We start from the raw sequence: 24,685 nt of genomic DNA, 5'->3' as shown, positions 1-24,685 counted from the left end.
ATTGGCTATTTTCCCTACCATAAGCCCTCAATGAATTGCATTGCATTGAATGGGAATTGAATGGGGCTATGGGGTGTTATGCTAGTTCGCTTATTTCCATCGAAAGAAGTAGTAAAGTGTGCCGCTTGGGATATTATTTACATTATGAAGAGAGGATATATACAAAGAAATTATAATTTTGAGCGATGGAAATAAGCGAATTATCACAACACCACATAGCCCCATTCAATTCCCATTCAATGCAATTCATTTAGGGCTTATGGTAGGGGAAATAGCCAATATGGAGCTTTTGCACAAAATAACACCTGGACCTCTTTGGTGGGGACGTAACAACTACAAAGAAAGGTAAGAAAGCCTTTTAGTATGGAATTCTCCTTTAACTTCACATTAGACACTGTGGAAGCAGCTTAATGCAGCACAAGTAACATGCTGTAATTGTAGTTTGTGTCAGCTGTCATGACTGTATGTATATGTCATGTATGTAGGTTAATGCGATGTTATTGTTAACTGCAAAGAATGTCGCTGTATTCTCACCGTATAATTTGAATATCACATTTTGAAATACACTGGATTTGATCTAACTATCTCTTGTGCAATTTAGCTGGGCATTAGTGTGGAAAATGATAGTGGAGCATAGGTCCACAACTCTGCCAACGGTGAACAGTGCCTGCCTTCTTTTACTGTCAGACTCAATACGATTTTATAACCTTCAATTTGTGGCCTACAAGGTGCTGATCTATAAGTCATCGTTGATACATTGCAACCTAAAGCATGTGAGGAGAATCCCTGCCCGACACCTTACCCCAAATTCAATTTACGTTGATGTCCTAGTAATAATATTAATCTCCATCGCCCTGGTGAACACTGGAGGGGAGATTGTTCCATCCTGCCTTTATGCCAGCTTCTATACTGTCTTACTGTGGTCAATTAATTCAGATATTGAGGGGAATAAATTTATATGCTTTGGATGTAGACTGTAGCCGGATCGGTTTATAACTCATAGTGGTACTACTGTCTGAGACAAATCTCTGTGCTCTGAAAATACATAATCATGACCTGTTTTGTAGCAGACTTTAATTTGCCAAACCATTCTTGTTCAAAACATCCTAAAAACCCTTGCATTGATAACTTGAGTCTTTTCTTGTGTCTTCCTCTACTGCTTTCTTTGTTATCTCAGACTCCTGTCTACCTCTTATCTATTTCTTGCTTTTGCATTTTGGTCGTCAGTGGTTTTGATTCTAAAAACGTGTATAAACGTCATTAGCATAATTGGTGTAATAATAATAATGATGACTAGAATTTCTCCGTCCTTCGGGCGGCTCATTCCAGAGTTACGTTGCAGCGCAATATGGGAAGAAGGGAATTGCGGAAGTTGACAGACTCCACATGTAGTAACGGATGGGTTATTAGTTATTATGTGTTGTTGCACACACACACACACACACTCACTCACTCACTCACTCACTCACTTGTCAATTCAAGTCCCCCCGGCACCGTGATGCGATACAAAAATCCTTGTTGTGAAGGTGAACCCGTGGCACTGATGCGAGGTACACACACTCACACTCACAGTCACTGGTTACTTTGAATCCGTGGTGGGACTGGGAAATAAATATTGCACGGAATAACTTGGCATCCGATGATTGTGGCGATGAGAGGTGGTGTGTGTGTGTGAGTGGCTGGCTGGCCATCGTAGACACACGCACACCCTGGGTAAATAGTATGTGTACTGCACACACACACACACACGCTGACACTCACTCACTCGCGCACTTGTCAATTGAAGTCCCCCGGCCACTGGGGTAACGCTATCCTACACTCGCGGACCGCCAGTAATGTGATCCGACACCCGAACGATGCGATACAAAAAACCTCCACAGTGTACTGTGAAGTTGTGAAGCCGTACGGCAGCTGCTTTAGCTGCGTTCAACCAAGCGTAGTTGTGTGGCGTTTGCCGTGCGATAGGCGAGAGATGTGTTTTTCGGTTTGTTGCTGGTGGCCGTCATGTGTCCTTATTAGTGTAGTGTAGTCAACACGACGTGGTGTGTGTCGATGGTGAGGTGGAGTGTTCGCCTGTCCGGCACAGCAGCCAGAGGGGGAGGGGGCTGAGTTAGGATGAGCTGGTGTGGAGCAGAGGCAGCGAGGTTGGACATTGAGGGGTTGGAAATCATCCCGGTCGCGTGGTTCATGTAACACGTGTGTCACTGTGAAGGCCGTAGACTACAATGCGCCATTGGACTGGCCCCATGAAGTGAACGGAGTTGGCGTAAGTCGGCAAAGTGATGATGATTTTGACGTAGGCTGGTGATCTTGCGCAATAATGTTTTCTTTCATAAAAATGGGTATTGTACTGTAAATATGACAGTTGCATGGATGCAAAGTAGTGGTTGATGTCTGGACAGGCATGCTGTTGGTGTTGTGCATGGTGAGATGTGTGCAAACGGTGTGGTTTGGTAGGAGAAGGCGGACAAAGGATGGGGTGTTGCGCTGGCTATTAGTGTGGCAGGATAATATTTTTATATTAAATCAAAAATCATTCTACAGTTCTACTACATAGTTATTACAGCTAATGTGCCCCGTTCTACATGTCTCTTACTCTCTGCAGATCCTTTGACCTTTGACCCTATCCCTTCCCTTGTCAGCTCTGCACAGTAGTATGTCAGTCTTTGTCACTCTAATACCCTGAATATGGTCCTTAGAACCCAAACACAGGCCTGGGCTGTGTTTTCATAAAAGGCTGTTTTCATACAGCCTTTTAAGACCGATTGTAGATTTAAGGACTTTTGGTAGACTAAACACAAGATTTCAGAGGTTTAAAAAGTGGTCATTGCAGCCAAGCAAGCAGGTCCAGCTGCCTCGCTCTGATCCAACAATGTCGATTTTGAAATCGGAAGAAAATTACCGCAATTAAGATATCACGATTATGAAGATGTTTCTGTGTTGCAGATATAAAAGGAAAAAAATCAGAATATTCTCCCCTCGCCTGATATCATTGAGGATGCGCTAGGACGTGTACAACACAGTTAATGGAGATCCCAGCTTTTCCTGCCCCTTCTGTACTCCTACTTATCTTTTCCCCTTTTTTGTTGAAAATTGAATCATAACTGAATAGTTTTTACTATTTACAAACTGTACTGTTCATACTGTTCTCTGTGTTGGGAAGTAGTTGGGCAGAGTTCAACTACATTTTGCTCTAATTGTCTAGTAGTTCAACACATTCAGAAGTTGCTATTTTTGGTGTTAACTCCTGGAACTGCAAACTACAATTTGCAGTGCCCCAGGCAATGCCATTCGGACAGTACATCCATAAGCCTACTACCGGCCATCATTACACTTCTCTGCCTATGGAATAATCACCATGGCTGCATTTGAACAAATGCATGGCAAAACCTACATTTTCATGTTGAGTCCAGATTGAATAGTAAATACGATTAAACTTTTACAAAAGAAAATCATTTTTCTAGCTTTAGTTTTCCAAACTATGTATCTTTTCTACTGACTTAAACTTTCCCACTCTCTTAATAGAAATCTCTCTTTCAGGTGGGATTAAAATATGCCTTGTATTATTGTGGCCACAAACTAGCTGCTAACAGTCCCACCATTTTCTATGACCCTTTGTTGATTTCAGGTGGAGTGGATCGAGCAGCAGGTGGTGAAGAGGAGGATCAAGAGAGATTACAAGCCATCCCCGCCCCTTTCCCTGTCAAGTCCCGCCCAGAGTCAGACCAGCTCTTCCCAAAATATATTTTATAATGACCTTAAGTGGAGCAGTATGTGGTATATTGTGAGTATTAATGCCATAATAAAACATTGATATTGATGTTCTCTTGCTCTGACTCATGCAGCTGTACTTGTGTGGCAGCACTTTTATTGATTGGCTCGTGTATGGTCTGGATATAAAAGTAGTAAAGTACAATGTGTATGGTCTGGATATAAAAGTAGTAAAATACAATGCCATTTTGTGCTTTTCTGCTAGTGATTGTGGGCCAGGGGCGTGCGCGATAAGGACAAGCCTCTCCACTAAGGAAATGTAATCTGTCAATAAAAATACTATTTGGGGTTAGGTTAAGGTCGACACGTGACGCTATAATAATAAAAATTGGGTTATATTATGGTAAATATAATGTGTGGGCTTGTTTGATAATACAAATTACGAGATCATTGCGCTATATTTCACCCTGTGTTTGACCTCGACTCTGTTAACCATTAACTTTGTATAGATAACTGTTAATACTTTGACCTTAAGTCCTAAACATTATTTTCTTAGTTCCTGCACAGAACTGTCTGAACGTTGGGTCAATAAATGGTGCTTGCATGAATGTGTGCCTTTGCCTGCATGTTTGTGTGAGGCCAAATACATTTAATCTCCCTGCCCTTTGATGTCCGTTTTCTTTCATTACTTTGTTTATTCTGTCCATTTCCCATCAATAAGATCACAGCATTTTGAGTATTGGGTATTTAAAAATTCTGTCATGAAAGGTTCTTTTTTCAGTACCTTTTTATTTTTTCAATGTGCATGCTCTCCAACTCATGTACAGTGTTAACCACATTCTCTAAAATAGCTGATCAACTGTGAGATCATTATCGGCCAGCTTCCTAAAAACTGTTGAACATTATTATTATTATTATTATTATTTTTAATGGGGCTTAAAGGAACACTTCACATATTTTACCTTTGTATAATTGGACCCCACTAATGCTCACTTATCACTCACTCACTCACTCACTCACTCTACATCTCATTGGTGGGCTATGGACAGTTCAGAAACCTGCAGTGCCGGCCATTACAACCTTAACTACAACTACAAGGGCCAATTATATGAACATAGATTGAAAATGGGAGAAGTGATTGATTGTTTAAGTGGTTAATTGAGTAGAAAACCTAATGAATTTTCTCTCTTCTACCATCTTTGTTGCTATTCCTCTCCTCCTCTCTCTCTGACCTCCATGCCTAGCATTGTAGTGATGACGTCTTTAACTGCCAGTCTGATATGAACATCATGGGGGCGTGGAAGAGGGGATACACTGGTAAAGACGTAGTGGTGACCATATTGGATGATGGCATCGAGAGAAACCACCCAGACCTCATTCAGAACTACGTGAGTGTGTATGTATGCACGTGTGTGTGGCATGAGTTTGTGTCGGTGGGTGTAGGCTAAATGTATTTTGTGGTTATGTGTGCAACTACTGGTGAGACTATATGGAAGCATTTGGTTGCTTGATGTGTGTTTGTGTTATTTTCAGTGAGTGGTTGCGTGAGCAAGCTTGTATGTTTGTGGATTATGGTTGTGTGTGTTTATACGTTTGCACCTGGGCCCAGGAGTTCAAAATGTTTAATCCCTGAGGGATCAGATTTTTCCTATATTTTGTAATCCAGGGTCAGATAATCCAGCCAAATCTTGTCTTGGTATCTCAAAGCAATTCATGATAGGATCCAGATTCCGACAATTCAAGATGTCCAGATCTTTAAAGGACAACTTTAGTTTTTTTCAACCAAGGTTCAAGTTTTAGGTTGTTATTAGACAAAGTAAATGGTGAGTGTTAATCTTTTTTCATTTGCTTCTTTCTTTCGTTTTTGGGATTTTAGCTATTTTTGACAGGGGGGAGGGGGCATTCGAACATGGGGCGTCCTTTTTTTTTTTACAAAAAATGATGACGATTTCTTTATTAATATTTACTATAGTCCTACTAGACCCCAGGAAATTACATCTGGCCAAAAAAGATCACAGGATCTATGCTGAACGTGAAGGTATACTGTGTGTTGTAGGTTTAATATGTCAGTTCGTCACATTCATGTCCAGATATAATTTATTGGGGTCTAATAGTAGTAATAGTGAGATAGTAATAGTAAATTAAATAAAAAAATCACCATATTGTTTTATAAAAATAATACATATTTTGGACCATGTTCGAATGCCCCCGCCCCAGGTAAAAAATTGCTAAAATTGCTAAAACGAAAGAAAGCAGCAAATGAAAAGCAATGAACACTCATCTTTTACTTTCTCTAATAACAACCTAAAACATGAACCTTGGTTGAAAAAAACTAAAGTTGTATCAGGGCTTTAATCTTTCCCATTTCCATAGTGGATATGAAGAACAACAACGCAACATAAGGAAAACACACTATATAGCTAGCACAGTTGCAAACTGGCTATACTATAGCTAGTTTGCATCTATGGTAACTGGACCTGGTGTAATGATTTTAGTATGTTTTCTGGTTGTGTTTACTGTTGTGTACAATATCACTATTTTCATTATCACTATTTTCATTTGGCAAAAAGAGATGGACATGAGATTACCAGTGGGCGGCCCTAAAATTCCAACCTGGAATTCTTAATGAGCTGTGTTGTGTTAAATTACAGCTTTCTAAATATAGGGGAAAAAGACCTGTGACATTGAATCTTTTATTTCTAATTTTATTTTCCAAATCCATAATACTAGCATAAAATCATAATGGATAAAAAAAAGAACTGTAATATGCTTTTCTGTATTTGCATACCGTTGTGGTTGTGCATTGGGAGATATCCACAATTACTTTTTAAGGTTGGTCACAGATTATACTAATTTTGTTAGATATGTTTTGATGAATCAAAATAAAAATCTTTTATTGAAATAATCTTTGAGAAAATGTTATGTTCACAAATCATTACTTGATTGAATACAGTGTTCTGGGATGTGAAAATGTGGGGGGATAAATGAAGATTTTTATCAAACTACTGATTTATTTCAATTAAATACCAATTTAATAGTACATTTTGCTCTGGTAATACACCCACCACTCCAATGGCATCAGATCAAGCTAATCCTGATTTTGCTGATGTGAAACATGGTGGTGGCTGACTGACCGACTTTGCGAGCTATTTGATGTTTCAGACTTGGGTGTTGGATGAGGTAGGCTTGAGAGCCTCCAGGCTAGGGGGTGAGAGGGTGAGAGAGAGGTGACTTGACATGTAATGTAATGTAATTTTATTTATAGAGCGCCTTTCAAAACAGTTGTTACAAGGTGCTGTACAATAAAATAAAAGGAATAAAACAAGAACATCTCAATCAAAAATAAACCAACAATGAAATAAGAAACAGAGCAGCAAAGACATTACCTAGAAATAGATAAGATAAAACAATACATAGAAATCACTGGAGCAAGCCAAAATGTTTGGATGTAGTTGGCTACCATGTCATGCCAAGGTTACATTGGCATGTAGGTTGCGCCTAAACTCCGTAGACTTCCGCCCCACAATCCTAAAATGATGTGAGTCTTCTATTCGTGTCTTGACAGGTACTTTTAGGGTTAGCGTTAGGGCATGCAACATTGTTAACAGACAGACAGACAGACTCAAAGTCTCATACTCATTACTACGTTATGTTTTCTTTTTCTTTTTCTTTTTTTTAGCAAAGTTGTTCAGGGTTAAGTAAGACATGAAGTGGAGGAGACTTAGTTCAAGAATTAGAGCTTGGACTGGAGACAAGGGGATGACATAGAGGACAAGAGCTAGGGAGCTTGATTATAAAGTACTAATGCAGTGAAACAGTCGAAGTCCATGCTCTGCAGGCAATTTCTACGTGTCAGAGCTTAGTGCAGCAGACACTTAGAAAGCATGAACAGATTTGAGCCTACTACAATACTGAGTAGAAGAGAAAGACATCATCCATATACAGTATAGTTCATAAAATCCCTTAAGTGGAGCAGAGCAATACAATGCTGGACATGAAAAAGAATCGTGATAACATCATTGTACCGAAAATAATCAACTACTGTATGACAGTAGATCTCTTCTGACAATGGTCTCTTGCCATGGGACAAGTCCTACAGTTGTCCTACATGTCCCGATCATGTTTTTTCCAATTCCGATCATTAGATTTTGAGCATTTGCCGATACTGATTTTTCCCGATCCGATATTTATATTTTATAGAACACGTTTATGCCATATCACAATAGTACAATATCCCAAATCACAGACATATTATATATTATTGTCCCGATCACGTTTGTTGGCTCCCGATCCGATTACGATCATTTGAAAATGACGTGATCGGCCCCGATTTCCGATCACCCGATCCGATCGGGACAACCCTAGTATTAAGTTTAATTACAACCTAAACCAATAACTAGAAATGCACTCTGTCGAGATGGCATCTTGCGCCTTGCACCTGTGCGCAAGCAGAGCCGCCATGAGGAGCGCTCACCGCTTTGTATTGTATCTCTACTTTGAGTGCTACTAACTAATGTCTAATACAACTGTTGTTCTGTTGACCCGTTATTGACCATATACTAACTTTGAAACGTACCTTTGTTACGTCACAAAGAATGGTGGTCCCTTATTGGCTGTTGATGGTGATGTCAAATGTAAACACAGACATACATACATACATACATACAGTGTTGGGAAAGTTCTACTAGTTCTGTTCACAGTTCAGAAATTTAAAAAGGAACTAGAATGCTGACAGGCACTCAGATGAGATGTTAACGTCCTGTAAGTAGATGTGGAAATAAAACTAGTGTTGACTAATCAATACAAGTGGCTCTTATTTTGATGAGGCAGTTTCTGCACAGGAAGTCCGTTTCACTTGTAAACAAGCTACAATGGATGAGCTGTCAAAGTACTAATCGCTAAACCACATTATATATATATATATTTACAATATGAAAACTGTCACTTAGACAATGTAGGTTACACACGCTGGAATTAAACATGGAACCTGCATGCAGCATTAGGTGAGTAATTCATTGTATATGTGTTGGACGTTCACGGACAGCTGCTGCTGGGATCCTAGGCTCCTGCTGCTTAACGACTACACTGTTTGTGACTAGGTATAGTGTAGCTTTGCATCTGTTGCATCTGCCCCTGTGAAAGCAGCATAACGTCGTGGCAGGATACGAACGTCTGTAACACCCCACTCACTCTTGAACGAAGTTGAATGAGAAAAAGTGACGTTCACACACACCAGAAATGAACGCGTTCACAATGACATTCATCAGGCAGAAATACAGTACGTTCAGTTCACATTCAGCCCAAATAAGAACGCGTTCGTGAACTATCGTTCTTTGAACGCGTTCGGGTACAACACTGCATACATACATACATACATACATACATACGTACATACCCAGCCGATCGCGCAAGTAATAATTTAGACAATTGTTTTGTTGTCATTGTACATTTGCAAATAAATGAAACTATTAGAAGCAGTGTGTGCTATTATTATAGGAGGTTTTGCTTTTCCTTGAAACAGTTTGTGTTTGTGCACGGTCACTAGTGAGGGATTTCAGAGGGCTTGTACCTCCTTGGCTCGTGAGACTAGTATTCTTTGCTTCAGGCAGCAGGTAAGCCCATCAGTCAAATGAGTAGATCAATTTATTTACGCCACTGTTTCCCAAACAGTGGGTTGGGAACAATTTATGGGTCACGGATACATTTGTATGGGTCACAACTAGATTAAAAAACCATTGTCTCTTCCTACACACACATACATAATATCTACAAGCTTGCAACGGCAAACATTTAATCTGTATTTTGGGTTTCGACATGAAAAGTTTGGGAACCACCGATTTACACCCTGCTTAACAGTCACCACATTGAGATTATTTGCTTCTTTTAATGCCTTGATTTGTTTATGCCCTGGGCACACAATACACCAAATTGGGTTAGCACTGATTGCATTCGATTCACAGAATGATGTGAATCACTGATGTGATGCTTTATTAGGTTTGGGAAGCTCCATGCATTTGTTAAGATGTCACGTTCCCTCTCTCTTACACACTCGCACAAGTAAATTGTTTGGCTACTAATGGTGTAAAAAAGGTGATTTATATTCTTGACTTTGAACTCACTGACTAAAATACTTTTCTATGGAATTGTACAACAGTCTTTTTTCACATCCCGTTCACATTTACTGCATGCTTATAGGTTGTTTTACGGACAACATAAATAACAGACTGTCAAATGAAAAAAAGTGACATTGCCACAGCCGATTGTATTGCAAGTATAACACAGCCTTTAGAAGGTGACTACTAACCCTACTGACCCTACTCCTCTGTGTCTCCTTAAGGATCCACAAGCCAGCTTTGACGTTAATGGCAATGATATGGACCCCATGCCCCGCTATGATGCAAACAATGAGAACAAGTAAGAGACCAGTACGCTAACCCAGGATTACATCATAATCATGTACAGGATGTGTAAGAATTAAGATGAGTGCAGCGGGTATACTGCATCTTTGTGAGGACCAGATTTGTGTGTGTATGTAGTATGTATGTACGTACGCACGCGTGCGCATCTGTCCTCTTGATAAATATCAGAAATGGGGTTGAGTATGTTTGGCTGTTTTGTTGTGGCCTACGATTAAATATATTAAAGGTGACTCGTGGGTGGGTTGTGGTTTCTTGTGGTGTGTGTGCGTAACTGAGAGCGTGTGTGTCACCACACTACTACCCTGCCTAGGAACCCAACATCCTGTGCCAATTTGGCCAAGTGCTCTGTGTGTGTGCGTGTGTGTGTGCGTGTGTGTGCACGTGCGCGCGCATGCGTGCGGGTCTGCTGTGTATGTGTTTGGCTGCTGTGGCCCAAATGCCTTGGCAAGGGCTCAGACCCAGCTGGTAATGTATTGTCTTAAAGAGACATGAGGCTTACACATACAGCTCAGTGACAGGATCACCCCTTAAGACTGAATTAATACTCCACCACAATATTATTTGTCAAAAGAAAGTTGTTCAGTCTTTAATGCCATGTTCTCTGTGTGGTAAATGTCTCTGAGGTTTGAGCACTCATGCAGGATATATTACTCTTTTTTTCTTTTAGCCTACTAGAAAAGAATATTTGTGTAGTTCAAGAATAGACCAGCACAGCAGATGTGAATTAGCTTATCACTAAAATCAATAGACAGTCTGTTTACTGGTGAGAGACAACGAAGTTGGAAAATGCACAGCGTCTTATGAAAATAATATAATGAACCCCTGATACATTTGGATCTTTGTTTTATTTAGCTACAATTTTAGTCCAATTTCAGTCCAATCACCCACCACTGTTAATGAGAGGTGTAAAGAGGGGCTTTTTTCTTTTGTTTTGGGTTGTTTTTAACAGTCACTCAAACCTTCCCCCTTGCATAGCTCCTTAGACCAGGGGTTCTCAACCTGGGGGTCAAACCCCTGCCTTAGACTGCCATGAAATGATCACGTCTGTGCCACACACACAGGATCGGACATTTTGTCCCCATGGAAGTGCAACCGAGGTAACTGCAGTGCATGTATGTGTGCGTGTGTGTGCATGTTGTACCTGATTATGATTATCTTGTTAAAACACAAATAGACCCTGGGTAGCACTGGCTAAGTTGGCAGAAAATTCTAAATTGATGCATAAAAAATACCATACATATCAAAGATTGCCACAGTTTATGGAAGTTGACCTGTGGAATTGAGTGAGAGAAGACTATTGGGGTAGTCTAGGAAGAATTATCAGTGATCATTGATTACTAATTAGCTCTTAAAGCATCAATGAATGCTCTTAACTCCAAGTAGGTTGGAGTGGCGTATTGTCGGTATCTGTCACTAGACCCATAGATGGATTGCGAAGGTGGAGTGCCACACCTACCATCAGCTCCCAATACTTACCGCATGATTTGCTGTTCCCAAGCCTGAGTTGGCGGTGCCCGGGATTGAACTCATGACCTTGTGGTCAAAATGCGACTGAGCTACGTTGAGAAACCGCGAACTGAATGACTTTGTGATCTATGGTGACCGTCCATGTAGTAGTTTACTGACAAGTCGGAGGTCATGAAATTCAACAGAAAAAGGGAGTTCTAATCTCGAGAGGGGGAAGTGCACCGGATTGTCTGGTTGAGTTGAGTCATTATTATTAGGAAATTATTAGTTGTCAATGGACAATTGGTAGAGAAACTGTGGGTTAATACACACGCAATTCATAGCAAGTGTTCTCAAGGCACTAATCTTAGCCCATACCCATTCCCCACCCAACGGTGACCCCCGGGTTGATTCTAAGTCAGGGTGGTGGTGGTCCCTCGTTCACAATCAGTTGAAAACTGTGTTACGGCCGAGCTACACCAGGCTTTTCAGCTCATTTTTACGCGCACATGTGAGCCCCGCATACGCACTTAAAATAGGACTAGATCTATAAGTGTGTATGTGTGCGTTTGTGCGTATACGTGTAAACGCTCGCTGAAACGCCTGGTGTAGCTCGGCTGTTAGAAGTTGTCCCGATCGGATAGGGTGATCGGAAATGGAGACCGATCACGTCATTTTCAAATGATCGGATCAGGAGCAAAAAAACGTGACCGGGACATCCCTAGTATCAATATTATATCCATATCATGATATTAGACTGGAAATTGTCTGTGGTTTGGGATATTGTACTATTGTGATATGGCATAAACACGTATCGGCAGATACTCAAAATCAAATGATTGGATTTGGAGCAAAAAAATGTTACCGTGACATCCCTAGTTAGAAGTATTGTTTTTTAAATGGAGACCAACTAATTAGTGGTGGTGACGGTCAGTCCCCTATGAGCCAGTATCCATCGCAGACTCGCAGCAGGTCTTCCTCAAGCCCTGTAGAGTCACAGAAAAGGCTAACTAGAAGTGACCCAAGATATGGGCAGGACTTTTGGCCTTTACAGGTAGGAGGACCTTTTCACTTTTCCAACACGCATAGACTTCTATTTATTGTGTATGTATACCGTTTGATATCCATATACAATGCCAATACGATTAACTTTACCATGAAACTAGTGGACTCACTCTAAAGTGCTCTGCGAGTGCTTCCCTGGCCCCCATCTCTCCGTCACTCCCCTGGGAGCTTTGATGGCTAGATACGGGGTTTCCATGGCAGCGGTCAGAGCCGTTTCCGGGGGGTGTCGTCGTGCAGATGTTCCCAGCAGGGGGTGTGTGTGTGTGTGTGTCTGGTGCTGAGCCAACGAGCAGTGTTGTGGAGGAGACGGCGGATGCAAAACACGCTCGTGTTTGTTGACGCTGGTTGCTGACCTGGACCGATTGTCACCACTGCAGTTACGGTGGAATGTTACGTGTGTGTGCGTGCGCGTGACCCCCCCCCCCTTGCACACATTGGAAATATGTGTGTGTGTACATGCACTTGTAATTGTGTAATGTGTTCACGTCACTGGAATGATGGAATAACAGTCTTTGTATTACTGCACATTAATGCGGGGAAGGGACATTATAAAAGCCTGACTAGACAACATGAATGTTCTTCCCTCTCTAGGTCCATGAGGTAGAGAGGAGGAATTGCGGGTATTTCAATTTGTAATTCTGGACTGTACCGTTATGTTTAGGAATTCCAATACAGGAATGTACACATTTATCTGTGTAGATCTATGTTTACTTGCAAGGATGCCTGCCTTCCACTTCAAAAGCTGTTTATATTTGGATTGTGTGTACAAGCGTTCTTGTGTGAACATTTACTTTAGCATGCCACTGACATTCTCTTACTCACACATGGCTTGTATGTGTTAGACTTGTAATATATTGTCTATTCTTGTTTTTTCCTCAGACACGGGACACGGTGTGCAGGTGAAGTTGCTGCAGCGGCGAACAACTCCCATTGCATTGTGGGGATTGCATATAATGCCAGGATAGGAGGTGAGTTGCTTGTCTGATATGGAGTTTTGTGCTCTACAGACTGCCCCTTTTTACACAATCAGCCCCGGGATTTCTTTCAAAATAGAAGCTTGGGGTGCCAGGACAAAAACCGGGAGACATATTTTTGCTTGCTTACCTCGCTATCATTACGATAAAATCGCTGAATAATCCCTCGCTTCATATTTTGAACGATAGGCATGTTTAAGTCAGAAATGAAGAGCTTAGTATATCCATCTGGTCAAAACCATGGAGAGCTCCTTAGATTACGCACGCCAAGCCTTTCTTTGTGAGTGGTAAACAGGGAAGTGAACGACAACACGCATGCGCAAAGAGCAAGGAGTATGGTGCAGAAGGAGAGGCCAACTAAAAAAAGAAAAGAAAGGAAAAATCAATCTGAATATTTTTCTCTTGTTTGATATCAATGAAAATGAGCTTTAGTTATGACGTTCCCACACGCCATACAGTCTGAATGGGTTAATGCATGAATCCCAACAAGATGTTCTTTAAATGTGATTATCACAGAGCCTGAGAATCATGATTTGGATAAAAAGTACTGCTCAAATTGCAGGACTATACCTGCAGCTAAGCAGAGATAAATATCCCCCCTCTCTCTATATGGAATAAGTTATATTATTAATCGGCTGATTCTGAGTTGCATGTTTGCTCTTATGCAGTCTTGGTTATTTTTCATTTACGTTAGATATTGGATGTGGTTGTTTTGATGACCCCTAGGTGTGCGTATGCTGGATGGAGATGTAACAGACATGGTGGAGGCCAAGTCTCTGAGCCTGCAGCCACGGCACATAGACATCTACAGTGCCAGCTGGGGACCAGATGATGATGGAAAGACCGTGGACGGGCCAGCTTCCCTGGCCAGACAGGCTTTTGAGAATGGGATCCGCTCGGTAGGTGACAGACAGGCTTGCGCGCACACACACACACACACACACACACACACACACACACACACACACACACACACACACAGCCTCTTGTACTGCTAGTCCACATCACCATCACCACTATACAGATGCTTGCCCCAAAACACATTCGCCCCGGGTCTAATCTGGTGACTTCGGAACGGTCGCCACCAGGTGTTCCCCAACGTAATCTCAGTAAAACTATTCCTAAAACTAACTTTAATCCTAGGGGTGGGCGATATGGAAAAATATAATATCACAATATTCTTTCAAGCAATATCACGATGCACAATATTATCAAACTTATTCCTCACCTTAACCTCAGTAAAACGAGGTTATAAAGAATACAAGAACTGCAAGAAGCAAATGGGGGCAAGTGTGTTTTGTGGTGAGCGTTCCGGTATTTTTCTCTTCCTAAGTGCACATGGGAATAGAAAGAAATGGACACAGAAACCAGCTTACTGGCTCACTGCTCACATGCAGACACATGATATGAATCATGAAAGAGGTGCACCCTCCAACAGACACGTACGCACGCACGCACGCACGCACGCGCACACACACACACACACACACACACACACACTCTCGCTCACTGGAAATGCATGTGTTGAAGCCTACACAACAGTGTTTGAGTCTTATCCAGTTAATCTCTGCCTGTGAGGCACCTCTAGCCATCATTTTGATCAGAGTCCCTGATCTATTTGCATATTCATGACATCCTTTACAGAGTCCTCTGAGCATTTGCATAACATCTAGCTAGGTGACTGCATGGAGCAGAGAAGCTATGATGGAGGTTAAGAGGAGGGGAGACACAAACACACTTTTCGTTCCATCATAAGGGCTGGCTGACATGTCTACAAGTTCAGCACATGTGTATATACACTGCAAATCCTGAGTGTTCATTTTACTGTGTGTGTGTGTAAAAATGAACCCACAGTGTACTTATGTTTGCAAAAGAGAGACTACATAGGGTGGATGGAGAGAGTGGAAGTCAGACATGAGGGACCTCGGAGCTGTCATGCTGTTTTAAAAAAGGCTACAAAAGGTCTCGACTCATTGGCTGACAGACCATGCAGCAGGTTGAAAAAAGGTTTGGCATCTGACAGAAGGTGATGGGGTCGAGACTGGCTGGTGGTGAATGTGTCGTATTTCAACTGTACGTGCAGTGCATGTTTGTCTTTGTGCGATTTTGTGGCGTGCGTGCGTGCTCAGCTGGAGTTCTTGCAGACTCATGACAGACTTGCGACAGGCATGGCGAGGGTGATATATATCACAGCCTTGAGAGGTGAGCAAGTATAAGAGCGCTTGTATATGTGAGTGGAGATGGCAAACAAGTTGGAGAAGTGTGTGATAGTCTGAAGGTACACAGAGAACTGAGCTGTATGTGCAGTACCACTGACAGCTGTCCATCACTTTACATTTTGGGTATTCCCTCACAGAAGGACAAAAAAAGAGTAGGGACTCAACTCATCAGTTACAGTTACATCAGACGTTTACACTGGTATTTGAGTGGACTTTGTGCAAGCTTCCCACAAATTGCATTTATATTTTAATTAAGAATTAATACAAATACCAAATGTTACAAGTGTGTAATAAAGACTACCTCTGTCTTTTGGGCAAATTAAAGAGATCAAATAGCAGATATCAAATATGTATGGGAATACAATACAGTCATATACTGTACATAAACTAAAGTGAGATGTCAAGGAATTCTGGATCAGTCGGGTGTCTCTGACTCCCGTTGCATCCGGCTTTTCGAGCATCTATATACGAACATAATTGGCCTGTGTTTGGGAGAGGGAAGCCGGGCGGGATATGTGATATTATCGCATGTATTCTTACGGGCTGGGGCAGCACCTGTAAGCCGGGATTGCTGCCTAGTCCTAAAATGCACCACGTCTCTGTGTGTACGTACGTCTGTAATCCACATAACTCGAGAACCGTTCGTCCCACCAACTTCAAATTTGACACCACCACAGGGAGTGCAGTGCCTGGTGTCAAGTCTGTCGGATCACTGGTTGTCCAGAAAGATCAGAACCTGTACAAAAGCCTCTGCCCGGGCTCTGGACAGGGCCCCTGCGGGACATTATATGGAGCTGGCCTGTTCTGACATCACAATGACTCCATATATGGGAATAAAAGGGACACAGAGATAACTAGAACTGCACTCTGTCGAGTACCTACTTGCTTGTTGCACACTAGTAGGCCATAAATGGCCTACTGGTGCGCAAGCAGAGCGCGCAAGAACTGTCGACCGCTACAAACTGTCAAATCTCAGCTTCTCTGTGAAAGAAGAACATGAAATACCTTCATGTTCTTCTGTTGAAGAACTGTTGAAGAACATGAAGGAACATGAAGGTAATTCTATTTAAGCATTTCAAATTCATCCAATTATTAGAGGATGGATTAGAGGAAATGCCTCTATGTATATGTAATTTGTAAGTTGATTAGCGGTATACTGTGGTTACTTTGCGTATGCCCCGTTTGATGTGTATGTATCGTAGCAGCATATGACGTCAGGGTATAACTGGTATAACTAGCTCTCAATGATGACGTAAAGATATGGATTAAAGGATGTAATTGGTTTTCGATGGTGACGTAATGACGATATGTTTTAGTGTCGGGAGAATTAAAGGTAATGGCCCTATGTAATCTGACACCACTGCCATATCAAGCACAAGTAGTCATTACGTCATATGCTGGCACGGCGCATACGCATCAAACATTCGCCCTGGGCGAAAACTATTACTTGCGCGTTCTGCTTGCGCAAGTGACAACTGGGTAGGGCATGCATTTCCAACTTGTATCGTTCCAAGTAGGCCAGTGCCCAATGGGCACCACTCTAGTATATCAATAAATGAACCACATCTCTGTTCGGGTACGTGTGTATGTACGAGTGTACGTCTGTACTCCACGTAACTCGAGAACTGTTTTCCCCACCGACTTCAAATTTGACACACCACTAGATCTCCATATATGGAGCTGGCCTGTTCTGACATCACAATGCCGCACGACCTCGCCCTTTATTAGCCAATTGATCACACATATTCACCCCCCAAAATCATGGACCATGATATGAAAAAGGTTTAAAACCACTGCTGTAGTTGATTGATTTATTGAAGGTCTGCTCCTACATAATGCGGAAGTGAAGTAGAAAAAAGATGCAGATTAAATACAATTTTGCTTACTGTAACACATTGTGTCATTTCTTGTCAGGGGAGGAAGGGGCGTGGCTCCATCTTTGTGTGGGCGTCGGGCAATGGTGGGCGCAGCAGGGACCACTGCTCGTGTGACGGCTACACCAACTCAATCTACACCATCTCCATCTCCAGCACAGCTGAGAGTGGACGCAAACCCTGGTACTTGGAGGAGTGCTCCTCCACACTGACAACTACCTACAGCAGCGGAGAGAATTACGACCGAAAGATTGTAAGGATGGCTCTGTGTGGTTGAGCGTTATATTATTGAGTTTGACTTACTAACATCAAAAGTGTTGTACCACTACCAAAGTGCCTGAGTTAAAATCGCAAAGTGTGCGTGTGTGTGTGTGCGCGCCCTGGTGTGACCGAATACCTCTATCTCGCATGATCAACAGGGATGGACAGTGACAGTTTGCCACGGCGTGCTAGCTTGTCTGGAGATCGCTTGCTACATTCCTCACACTAATGCCACACACACTTTTTTATCCTTGGCGTTGAGAGAGTTAGATTCTATCTGCTCTTCCCCTCACATACACAGGCACACACATAGACCATTTGCCTAGTACACTTACAGTAGGTCTTAACTTACATTTCTGACATCCATTGTGACAATAGTTCAATAGAACACTAGTGTTTCTCAAATGGTGGTACGCAGAGGGACTATAGGGAGTATGTGAGAGAAAGAAGTTATTTTAGTGATAAAATATTGACAAGCTTTGTGTGAACCTCGTGTTCTCTAAACGTTAAACTAATTTAAGCTACAACCTTTTATTGAATCAAAAGCAATACTTATTTGAACATTATTTGTACATATTGAGATCAAAAGTGGACTTACTGAAATGTTATGGCCACAATAATAAACGCACAAATAAACCCACCTAGGAGTCACTAATTAAACAACTTGTTAAATGATGAACATGCGTTCATTTATTCATGGCATCATATGCTATAGCTCAGGGCATATGATGGTTTCCTTTGCAGTTTTCTAAGAAAAATGTTGTAGTCACATTAAAGAGCATACTTCGGTGTATTCTACCTGAGTTCCTCTGTCCTGTCTAGTGTCTACAGTACCTTTTGTACTGCTGGAACTGAAAATCTTGCTAAATGTATCAAACTATGTGTGTATATGTGTGGCTTCAGATAATCCTTCAAGCCCTTTGGTTAGGGAAAGGTCCTTTGATGGGGGCTCAGACTGGGAGTTAGCCAAGCTTTTCTTGGCAAAGCGACTGACTGACTAGCTGGCTGACTGAGGTCCATACAGTCGGAATGAATATACCGTGTTTTAAAAACAAACTTCACCATCTAGTATTACTTCCATCGCATGTCCTTATTTGCTCTTTGGTCAATGGATTTGTTTCTCATAGAAAACCAGAGTTATTTTTGAGTGTAAGTGATTTTTAAGTTATTTGTGAGTGTATTTGTATGTCTGTGTTATCTCAAGCAGGGTTATGTGTCAAAGCTGGAATGTGAGTTTCAGGTGTGTCTAAATCTCCTCCTGATCCTCAAGACTTAACGCTCTCTTTCACCTCCCCCTTTTCTCTCCTTCTGTTCCTACTGTGCCAACCTCATTACGCCCTCATCATCTCTTTCGCTGATCTCTCTCTATTGCTCTCCATCTCCTATCTCTTTACTCTTCTCCTCTCTCTCCAGATCACAACAGACCTGAGACATCGGTGTACAGACAGTCACACGGGCACTTCGGCCTCAGCTCCCATGGCTGCTGCCATCATTGCACTCGCCCTGGAGGCAAAGTAAGATCCACATATCTTTATACCTTTTGACTCGATCTTCTCCTCCTTACTGTTGGTTTCCTTCAAACCCTCCATTCCTTTCCCCTGCTTGCTCTTTAAACACAATCCGTGCCGGGATTCCTTCAAAATAGGAGCTCTGGGGTGCCAGAAAGACATGGCCGCTTTTACTCTGAAACCCACGACCCGGAAACGATACGGAAAAAAGGTTTGCTTTACATTGCTAGCTTACATAGTTTTAATTGATACGATATATGATCCAAAAAGCGTTATATTTTGAGGGAGAGACGGATGAGGAGCAGAAATTAAGCACTAGTATATGTGAACTGAAATAATTATCAGAATAATTCTTCTCTCGCCCGGTATCATTGAGGATGCGCTAGGAGTCGTCGGTTGGGATCCCTAGGACGTGTGGACACGTCCTACGGACGGAATGTGTTAAGGGGAGCACACAGTGTTCTTTTATTTGCATTTTATTGTCAAATCAGTGCCAAAGAAGCACTCCAGTTCCAGCAACAAAGACATGCAGCTATCTGTTACAATCAATAGGTTCAACAATTAGAATTGCAGTCAAGATGAATTAAAATATAATAAGAGGGATTTGTCTTGGTGAGATCACTATGGATCTGCAGTATGAGCGGACAGCACACAATTTCTTCTGCAGATCAATATATAAGTATTCTTGCCTTCATTGGGGAAATATAAGAACTGGTATGATTTGCTTGCTGCTAGAACATGGAACACTGATGGTGGTAACTTAATTTTGACTCAAAATAGTATCTGATTACTTGTTTTCAGCTCTTACAGTATATCTGATATAAAAATTGGTACATATGGCATAACTGGGCAACTAATGGAGTTGATTTATGAGATGACTGAAGCAATTCAAGTTCAGTCAAAGGTCGAATGTCAATGTCAAGGTCATTTTCAATCCGAAATGTTAACAAAACTGGCATATCTTGGCCTTAACTTTTATGTTTACTTTGCCCTCAATAATACGTAGCAAATTAAATTACATTTTGTAGCAAAATAGTTTTATTATTTTATTATGCACGATAATCACAAATATCAGTCTAATTTAAAATGTATTTTTCCATCTTTTCTCCCCTTGCTAAGGCCTTTTCAGTCAGGTCCTTATTGAGTGGTGCAACCACTCCTACAACCAGCAATGTCCGTGTACCTGTGTACCTGTGTGTAGTCATGAGCACGAGGTGTGCGCATGCGTGAAATTGGAACGACACAGAGAAGGAATTGGTGTGTGTAGTGCCGTGCATGAACGCGGTGGTGCAACCAGGGCTCGACGCTTAGCATTTTTCCAAGTAGCACGTGTGCGCCTAAGTTGAAAAATCTAGTGGCACACAAATTATTTTAGGAGCACGATGGCGCTAGCCCCTCCTATATACAGCCTTTGTCCCCACACATCTCAAAATGAGCCATTGACAATCAACAGAGAAATTACATCAAAATTCTGCTAAATATGACAAAAATTAAACACCATTGACATTTAAGGGAAAATGTATGTCATATGTAAACGAGCAAATCAGCTAACCAATCACAGGCAACAGGCATTCTGATTGGCCAGTATGAGATGATATCTGATGATGTATGATGACAAGAGCGCCCCTCACTTAACATGGGTGTGATTTTTCTTTAATGAAGTGTTATGAGGTAGGGGTGGAAAATAATATGTCAAAATATTATATCACTATCTTTTCAGCAATTATCACAAAATAGTGATATTCATCATGATAATTATCATTGTTATGTTTGTTTTCATATAATCTATATAATCAATTTGTTTTATGCTAATACTATCCGTTTTTATCCTTCTGTTTTCTATCATGTTAGTGTGACATTCAGACAGTGCAGAGGCTGCTCGATGGTGAATTAGTATTGTAACATTCTCCTTGGCTTTGACTGACTGACTGACTGATATTAATACGGTAATCCAGCCAGTTCGGTCATTCGCATTATCATTTATGCTGGGCACACGCTTTTGTAAGCAAACGCTAAGTAAGGGTTGTTTTTGATAATCAATCCGTCCACTCCATGTGTGTGTGTGTGTGTGTGTGTGTGTGTGTGTGTGTGTGTGTGCGCGCGTGCGTGCACGGCTGCACGCTGTTTCACCCGCGTTTGGTTAAAAGTAAGTTACGTTTGAACTTTGAGCATTACAAACAGACTTTGCAAATAACGTGTCGCCGTGTCGGGGTCCAATAAAAAACGTTGTTAGCTTGTAGCTCTTCTCTTTTTGGCGAACGACACCGCCGTTCAGAAATATAAATGTAGGTATAGAACCGCGACTATAGAATGTGCACTTGCTGTAGACAGAGACTTGTCTTTATCAATGGTCAAATCCTGTAGTCGCACCTGTGCGACAAATTTAATTTTACAAGTCGCACGGTGATATTTTTAGTCGCAAATGCGAGTACCTAGTCGCACTGTCGAGCCCTGGGTGCAACCACTCCTACGTGCTTGGAACGATACAGAGAACCAATAGACGGGAGTTGCACCACTCAGTTCACACGGGTGTGATTTTTTTTGGAAATATTAGTAAAAATGCTGGCAGTGTGTGCAGACTGTTCTAGAGAAACAGTTAATGAGTTAATATTGAACTACGCAACGTCTTCCTCATCAGAACTGTGACAACTGTCCTGTTCAACTGTAGGCATTGAATCTTGCTTAGTTGCTTGGTTTGTACAGTTCTGGAGTTTGCAGAGGTCTGCACATGTCAACCCATTGCTGAGACAACTGCAGTTAGGAAGCTTGCATAGACGTGCACATTTACGAGCTTAAAATTCAAGGACTACCTACTGTACATCCGGTGCAGGGGCTGTGCCCATCCAGTGAAATGGTAACTGTCCACAATCAACAGTTGTCCATCGACTCTGTATGGGGCAGATGGGTGAGTCTGCAGAGAGCATCTCCATATTCTAGTCTGGTAATTGGCACAGAGGGCATGGAGAAATAGACATTCTCTACATGGTGGGAGTTGACTGGAATCAGCTTCTCTCCTGGCACAGACAAACTGGTAGTTGATCTTGTTCATGTCACTGGAGGTGGTCCCAGACAGGTAGCAGCTACAAGTGAACTGCTGCAGTTGGTCAAAGAGCTCTGTTGAAACATCCCAAGTCTGGTCAAGTTGTTTGAATGTCTCCTGAAAATCAGGGGTTTTCTTCAGTAACCATGCATTCAGTTTTCCACAACCAGCAAAGTCACTCAATGTCACATCTTGTAAATGCGTGAGCACAACTAGACTCTCCCAAAGCAAGGCATAGCTTGTCTATGTCCACGAACTGTGTGCGGTTTTGTGTACCACGCTTCTGGTAGAAAGGTGTGTGTTACATGTCTTCCTGAGTTGAGTTGTCTGCTGGGGTACAACATTGAGTTTGTCTAAATGGTTTTTACATCCTTATGAACCCAAAAAAAAGATGTACCACTCATGGTTCTATGATGTTTAATTGAGATGTTTAAGATGTACCCTGTATATTATGATGTTGGTTATGTTCTTTCATCGTACAATCATAAGAAATGGCCAGAAAAGTGAATACTGTCCTATTAGATAGGAGTACAGTACTGAGTACAGTACTGACAGGAAATGGGGGCGGGGGATGGGAAGTGACACGCAGTAATGGTTGTCGGGATCGAGAGTTGAACCCGCGACACATTGTCAGGCTGGATTAAGCCTGGGCCCAGAAGTCATATTTTGACTTTCTCCATTAACCCTCAATGCATGGAGAACTGTTACCTTTTTCTTAACTACAGCATTTCACCTATCATTACTTGTCATCACTCCTGTTACACCAACATTGGTAACTTTCCACAGCTACCCCACAACACAGCAGGTACTGTCTGAACGCAATGTTTTTCCCATAATACTAAATATACAATAACTAAACATAAATCTCACTTGAATTGGATTGCAATACTTTACAATTTCATAATTTAAAAAGAATTGCCCCCCATCCCAGTCGGGGGCCCCCGGGCTGCAGCCAACCCTAGCCCAACGGTAGATCCGGCTCTGATTTCCCGTCTGGGAACCGTTCCAGATTACAGCTATAGGACGCAATCCCAGATAACTATTCTGGAGCATGGGAGCGCCTTGGGAGGTCAACCTCCCAAAAGTAATCAATCAATCTGAAATGGGATTTTGAGACAGTTCTTCCAGGTAGTGAGAGTGAATGGAAAGAGGAAAACGTGTTGAGCACAGAAGCAGCGACAAAGTTGATTGACAATATCTTTACTTAAATCATGCCCAGGTACATCCTAAGGTAAAAGCACTGCGGATTAAGTGAATTTCAAACTTTCTGTAACAAAACGTGCTGTGCAGTGCCATTTTAGTAGCCCAAGCTAATGTTGAGAGAGGGTTAGATTGAAAGTGACCTTTGAATTTTTGGGTGATGTTCTTAGTTTCTGTCCCATTTATAGAAATGGCAACATAAGTGAAATTACCGGTCGATGGCATGTTGAACCCCCCTTCCCGGGCCCTCTTTGAACCCATCAACCCTACTGTATGTACCTGGTTCTTGAATCACAATGTCAGTGCAGCTGCAGAGACTCTGAATTGGGCTTTTCCCTATTATCACAAGTTGAGAAACGCCGTCAGCTGAGGTCATTTTATTTAACCTGGATAATCCAATTTAAATCCACTCCGTAGAAAATATTCTCTGTGTCCTGGCAGTCATGGCCACCTAAGCCAGTTTCCTCAACAAGATTATCTCAAACTGCTTCTTGCTTGGCTGCAATATTAGTCTCTCTCTCTCTCTCTCTCTCTCTCTCTCTCTCTCTTCCTGTCATGCAAATGTTCTCTTTCTTATCCTTCCACTCAGTCTCTTGTTTGAATAGACATGCAGGCACACATTATACTGCAGGAAAACTGTTAGTAGGAACTCTTTGAGCGGTGCTGATGATATCTACCCGTTGGGCACTGGTCTACTTGGAACGATGCAAGTTGGAAATGCATGCCTCACCCAGTTATTATGTCCCTTTTATGCCCATATATGGAAGTGGTTATTTGTCAATTAGAAAATTAGGGGGAAATATTTACTTATTTACGTACCGTATATTTCCAAATAACAGCCCTTACTCAAATAGCCGTCCACTACCTAATAACGGCCAAGGTTCTTACACCATTTTGCGTAATAACCGCCTCGTCCAAATAACCGCCCTCATCCATATAACCGCCCATGGGCCGTTATTTGCAAACTT

The 24,685-nt window shown here is 41.8% G+C and overlaps 1 protein-coding gene across 2 annotated transcripts in view; it reads left to right on the top strand.

Moving 5' to 3' along the window:
• The window catches only part of pcsk5b (proprotein convertase subtilisin/kexin type 5b), a 74,972-nt gene that overhangs the window by 22,640 nt on the left and 27,647 nt on the right, over nucleotides 1–24,685 (top strand). For both annotated transcript variants that reach the window (XM_083784910.1, XM_083784909.1), the window contains exons 3-9: nucleotides 3,629–3,784; nucleotides 4,956–5,099; nucleotides 10,049–10,125; nucleotides 13,521–13,609; nucleotides 14,342–14,514; nucleotides 17,749–17,961; nucleotides 19,383–19,483. In XM_083784910.1, the coding sequence (XP_083641036.1) occupies nucleotides 3,629–3,784; nucleotides 4,956–5,099; nucleotides 10,049–10,125; nucleotides 13,521–13,609; nucleotides 14,342–14,514; nucleotides 17,749–17,961; nucleotides 19,383–19,483 (953 nt within the window). The remainder of the gene's footprint in view (nucleotides 1–3,628; nucleotides 3,785–4,955; nucleotides 5,100–10,048; nucleotides 10,126–13,520; nucleotides 13,610–14,341; nucleotides 14,515–17,748; nucleotides 17,962–19,382; nucleotides 19,484–24,685) is intronic.

Source organism: Protomyctophum parallelum (genome assembly GCF_964188405.1).
Source record: "Protomyctophum parallelum genome assembly, chromosome: 15".
NCBI classification, from domain to species: Eukaryota; Metazoa; Chordata; class Actinopteri; order Myctophiformes; family Myctophidae; genus Protomyctophum; species Protomyctophum parallelum.
Note: the sequence above shows the minus strand (reverse complement) of the source record. Positions and strands in the feature narration are given on the sequence as shown.